General features: G+C 37.5%; 1 protein-coding gene across 1 annotated transcript in view; it reads right to left on the bottom strand.

The window, feature by feature from the left end:
• Positions 1-3,427: 3,427 nt before the first annotated feature.
• The window catches only part of SLC30A9 (solute carrier family 30 member 9), a 72,321-nt gene continuing 69,748 nt past the window's right edge, over positions 3,428-6,000 (bottom strand). Inside the window, exon 18 of the mRNA XM_030881139.2 lies at positions 3,428-5,812. Within this exon, the coding sequence (XP_030736999.1) occupies positions 5,768-5,812 (45 nt within the window). The 3' untranslated portion in view covers positions 3,428-5,767. The remainder of the gene's footprint in view (positions 5,813-6,000) is intronic.

Raw genomic sequence — 6,000 nt, 5'->3', positions numbered from 1 at the left:
CTTATTGACAATGCACCTAGTCACCCAAGAGCTCTGATGGAGATGTATCACAAGATGAATGTTTTCATGCCGCCAATACAATATCCATGCTGCAGTCCATGAATCGAGGAGTAATTTCAATTTAAGAAATACATTTCATAAAGCCACAGTGATTCCTCTGATGGATCTGGGTACAGTCAACTGAAAACCTTCTGGAAAGGATTCACCATTCTAGATACCATTAAGAACATGAGTGGTTTGGACTTCCCTGGTGGCGCAGTGGTTAAGAATCCGCCTGCCAGTGCAGGGGACACGGGTTTGAGCCCCGGCCCGGGAAGATCCCACATGCCGCGGAGCAACTAAGCCCATGTGCCACAATTACTGAGCCTGTGCGCTGCAACTACTGAAGCCTGCACGCACCTAGAGCCCATGCTCTGCAACGAGAAGCCACCACGATGAGAAGCCCGTGCACCGCAACGAAGAGTAGCCCCCGCTCGCCACTACTAGAGAAACCCGTGTGCGGCAACAAAGACCCAACGCAGCCAAAAATAAAAGAAAAAAAAAGAACTTCAGTGGCTCACGGGAAGAAGACAAATTATCAATATTAACAGTACTTTGGAAGAAGTTGATTCCAACCCTCGTAGATGACTTTGAGGGATTCAAGACTTCAGTGGAGGAAACAGCAAGAAAACTCGAATTCAAAGTGGAGCCTAAAGATGTGACTGAATTGCTGCAGTCTCATGGTAAAACTTTAACAGATGAGAAGTTGCTTATGAATGAGCAGAGAAAGTGGTTTCTCGAGATGGAATTGACTCCTGGTGAAGATGCTGTGAAGATTATTGAAATGACAACAGAGGACTGAAAATACTATGTAAACTTAGTTGATAAAGCAGGGCCGGGTTTGAGAGGATTGACCCCAATTTTGAAAGTTCTGCTGTGGGTAAAATGCTATCAAACGGCATTGCACACTACAGAGAAACCATTCGCAACAGGAAGTCACATGATGCGGTAAACTTCATTATCCTAAGAAATTGCCACAGCAACCCCAGCCTTCAACAGCCACCAACATGGAGACGAGACGCTCCACCAGCAAAGAGCCCCTCAAAAGGCCCAGATGATGGTTAGCATTTTTTAGCAATAAAGTACTTTTAAATTAAGGTATGTACATTGTGCTTTTAGGCATAATGCTATTACACACTTAATAGACTACATACAGTACTGTGTAAACATAACTTTTTTTTTTTGCGGTACGCGGGCCTCTCACTGTTGTGGCCTCTCCCCTTGCGGAGCACAGGCTCCGGACGCTCAGGCTTAGCGGCCATGGCTCACGGGCCCAGCCGCTCCGCGGCATGCGGGATCCTCCCGGACCGGGGCACGAACCCGTGTCCCCTGCATCGGCAGGCGGACTCTCTACCACTGCGCCACCAGGGAAGCCCTAAACATAACTTTTATATGCACTAGAAAACCAAAAGATTTGTGTGACTGGCTTTGATCTTTGCTTTATTGCAGTGGTCTGGGACCGAGCCTGCAGTATTTCTGAGGAATGCTTGCACATATAAAATGGTACCTGGCATAAACAGGTCAAATTATCCTGTTGATAGCTATTATATACAATTTTTTTTTTTTTTTTTACTTTTAAGTCTATTTTAAAACCTCTACAAGCCCTTAAAGACACAGACACAATTCTGTATTTTGCTACACAAATTCTAAACTACAGTGCTTCTATTTTCAATACATTTTGATTTTGGGGTGGGAAATATGCCCTCTCAAAATACCAAATTACTTTGGTTTAGTTTCTTGTGAAAAAGAAAACACAGTTGCAATTCCTACAGGATTAGTATAGAATTCAACCTGGATCCCTCCGCAGGCTGGCTCTAGGTTCTACATTTCGGTGTTTTTAATTTTGTATTTTTTCCCCAAATATACTATACTATATAGACACAGTCCCAAAAGAAATAATCCAACTAACATGTTTAAATAATCTTATTTTGTCAAAGTGTAATCATATACTGTGTCACTAAGGGATATAACTTTTTGAATTTGCACTTTACCAACCTACATGACATCCTAATGGTATATTAATAATAGTTCTCTCTATACTTAAAGTGGATCATAAAACAATTAAGAGTTTTTATATCTTGGTTTTGTAAAATGAGGACACCCACAAACTAACAAGCATACTCAAGGAATAATAAATTCTGTTCAAAAACAAAGGCATGATTTTTAAAGGTTAGCACGTGAGGTAAAGAAGTGTTTAACAAACATTTATCAGCAGAAAATATCCCAAACTAAGAAGTGAACTGCTCTTATTTACATACAGCATTTATTAAGGAAAAATGCACCCTGATGGACCAGGAAAATCTTAACCTCCCACAGAAATCAGACAGATGAAATACAATGTAACAGAAACAAAAATTTTCTCTTTTCCATAAAACCAAGATTAGGGATGCTAGTAAACTTAAATGCAAATATAAAGGCTGCCAGACCAATCTTCTATATAACTGCCTTCCCAACTTCCATTTCAGAGACCAGGATGAGGGATTTAGGGGGGACAATCTTTGAATCAACATTTTATCTTCAATTCTTTGCTTCACTGACTTCTGACAGTTTGGCAAATTGGGGGTCATCACATTTAAAGGAAATGCCAAAGCTTGACAAATGCATCTAAGAACAACAGTATAAATTCCAAATGCCTGTGCAATTTTCTGTAGTTCCTAGCATTCTACCCCAAAGTTATCACATTTAAAACTTAAGCCGCTTCCTTTATATAATTTTAGCAAAAACCATTGTCCAAAGTACAGGATAATTAAGGTAACACTAAAATCATACACCCAAAATTCAAGCCTAATGCCCTTTTGTTGTTCTGGGTTATTTGGTGTGTAGGAGGATGTATGCAGATATTAACTTTGTTTTTGAAAAAACCTGAAAGATTTCCAATCTGATTCTATCTTACAGTTTCCTCAGTATATGTTCAGGAATCTCCCTCTTTGGAACTGAATACTACTTACTGGCCACCAACATGGTCCACTTAAAAATAGATCTCCACCCCTCATCCCCCATCTGCCATGGTCTAAAAAATGTGCCAGCTTCCAGTTTGGGCCCTGTTACTTACAGCCAGAGCTGAAAACAAATATACTTCACCTTTGCTGGTTTCCAGATTTCAGCTTAATACAAACAGGAGTCATGGCCTTGACTGACCTCTTCTCTGTCCAACATTACTTTTGCAATTATTCTACTACAGAAGCTATCTTCCTTAAAAATATTAAGATTTATATGCTTAAATATTCGAACACTACGCATAAGGGTAAGACAAAGTAAGAAGTATTAATTCGGAAAAAAAACAAAAATAAGAAACCTGAACAACTAGATATTATCTTATTTTTAAAGAAAGGGGACCAAATTCCCTGGTTTCAAAATTCAAACTTGACTCTAGTTTAAAAGGAAGGGGAAAAAAAAAAAACGGACCAGTGATGTCATACATTAAATTCCTAGATAGGCTGTACTTCTTTATGTCAAATTTCACTTAAACAAACTTTAAGGTATCAGTGCAGAACAGAACTGCAGTGAAAGGACAGAAACATAAGCCTTCAATTTTTATTTAAGAATAGGTATGACTTCAATCAAAATAAGGTTAGAAAACCCAAAGAAATATCAGGAATTGGCCTCTTTCAGGGAGTCCTTTAAAAAAATCTACCATTTGGAAAACTACTGCACATCAGCTTTTGGGTTTTTTTTTAAATGAGTTAATATTCTTGTCTATGTGAAAATTTTTAGAGTAATTTTACTAGGAGGAAATTGGATATAATTTGGTACCTTCCCACATGGCACACTGACATGGAATAAACAAAATGGCAGGTGGGAAAGGGGAAGGAGGAAGACACAGAAAGTAGAGTTAATTATAATGGGTAAAAAAGTTTTTTAAAAAGTAGGAGTGAAGAATTTGAAACCATAATAACAAATTGGGCTTCCCTGGTGGCACAGTGGTTGACAATCCGCCTGCCATGCAGGGGACACAGGTTCGTGCCCCGGTCCGGGAAGATCCCACATGCCGCGGAGTGGCTGGGCCCATGAGCCATGGCCGCGGAACCTGAGCGTCCGGAGCCTGTGTTCCGCTACGGGAGAGGCCACAACAGTGAGAGGCCCGCGTATCGCAAAAAAAAAAAAACAAAAAAAACAAAAAAAAACCCAAATTGTGTGCGTGTATGTACATATATATGTATAAAACAATTTCATATCTTAAAAAATAAAATTGGAATGTTATTTCACTTAAAATGTACAGCACACAAAATGATTAGTGGTAAAAAGTGTACACCAATGTAAATTTTCACAATTTTCCAGTAAATAACAGTTCTGAATCAAAAAATTACTATTACAAACCCTTTAATCAAATGTTTATTTTTTGTTTCCAGCATTATAACTTGCTATAACTCATAAACTTCAATCTAAGTAAGTTTTTAGACACTGACCTAGGTTCTTAAGCACTCACTTACCCAGCAAAGAGATTATTCACCCAGCTACCACTCTTGCATGGACAATGCTCACTGGTACCTGAACAATTTAAAGTGCATATGAATTCTTTTGATGAATGGAGACACAGCTGTAGTTTTGCACTAAATTTTCAATTACTGAATTGCATGTTTTTTCATCTTGATACCTTATGATCATTAGAAAGCTACTTATCACATAATATTATAATCATACAGTATGCTAAATGCCCATTTGTAACTGCAAGAAACTCATGTTACAGACACACTACTGTCTTATGATATTATACAAAAGTCATGGCCACAAGTTTCTGCATAAGAGGTTTACTTCTCTCTCTCTCAAAGAAAGAACTATCCCACAGTTCAGATTTACACAAGTAGTGCCTCTTTTAAAATAAATTAAAAATAAAATGCTGTCTTTTCTGTGAAATTATAAATATTTCTAGTCCACTTTACATGTTAAAATGCTTATAAATGCATTATCTCCTAGTAAATACACATTATGGGACTGAAGCCAGTTAAAAAACAAAAACAAAAAACCAGTCATCACACTGGCCCATGGAAATATCTAGGGCTATTTTATATTTCCTATCACTAGGAAACTTAAACTAAATAAGGAAAAAAAAAGCAAAGAAGAGAAAAGAAATTTTACAAAATGGCAAGTAGCATGACCTAAAAAGAGTGTACTGAAATCTCTTCCTTCCATTCAGTAACAAAGCCCTTTCTGGAATGAACGTTTATGGATAACTAGGTTTGGAAAGTGTTCCTCTTCGTGCTCAGGGCAAAAAACACAAGGTACGTTAAAATAATGTCTACATTCTATAAGGAAAGACAGACTTTGAAATGGAGTGACTGTTTTAAAAACCGCAAACCAAGATTTAGCCAGAATGTTCAAGATTGACAGGTTTTGACGGAGTGAAATCTTCACTGGCAATAAAATTAAAAATCATAATCTTACAGATGCTGCTTATTTTTTACCAATGTGAAGAAAGGAAACATGATTATAAGGTACAATACACAATGACAGGCTAAAATAAGAAATTATGAACAATTTAAGTAACCAAAATGTTTCCTGCTGAAACATAAAAACACGATTTTCAAATTGATTCAACTTGTAATATGTCTCTTAGAAGAAGTTGTTTTAGTTCTGTGGACTGTTGAATTGCTCTTTACATAAATATTTCCTCCATCTTAAAAAAAAAAAAAAAACGGCTTCTGAATGGCATTGACTCCTTCAGTGTGGGAAAGCAGTCTTGGCAAACTTGTTTCCAAGACTCCCTCCAAGGTGATTCATTCCATCAAGTCTATAATATCTCCAGATCTACATGTCGAACTTCAGGATTTCGTTTCTGGAAGGAAAAAAATCACCACTACGTTATTAATAGCAAAAGACAATTTTCTGTTTCCTTTTATTCCTTTTGGTCACTAAAGCCAATGAAAACATTTGGTCAAACTATTTCATTGTAGCATACTAGCAAGAGAAATATTTACAGAGGGAAAAACATAAGATCAATAGATGAACAGGCCAGTTATACAC

Source organism: Globicephala melas, chromosome 5 (genome assembly GCF_963455315.2).
Source record: "Globicephala melas chromosome 5, mGloMel1.2, whole genome shotgun sequence".
Classification (NCBI taxonomy): Eukaryota; Metazoa; Chordata; class Mammalia; order Artiodactyla; family Delphinidae; genus Globicephala; species Globicephala melas.
The sequence above is the reverse complement of the archived record's forward strand: the minus strand, read 5'-3'. Positions and strand labels throughout refer to the sequence as shown.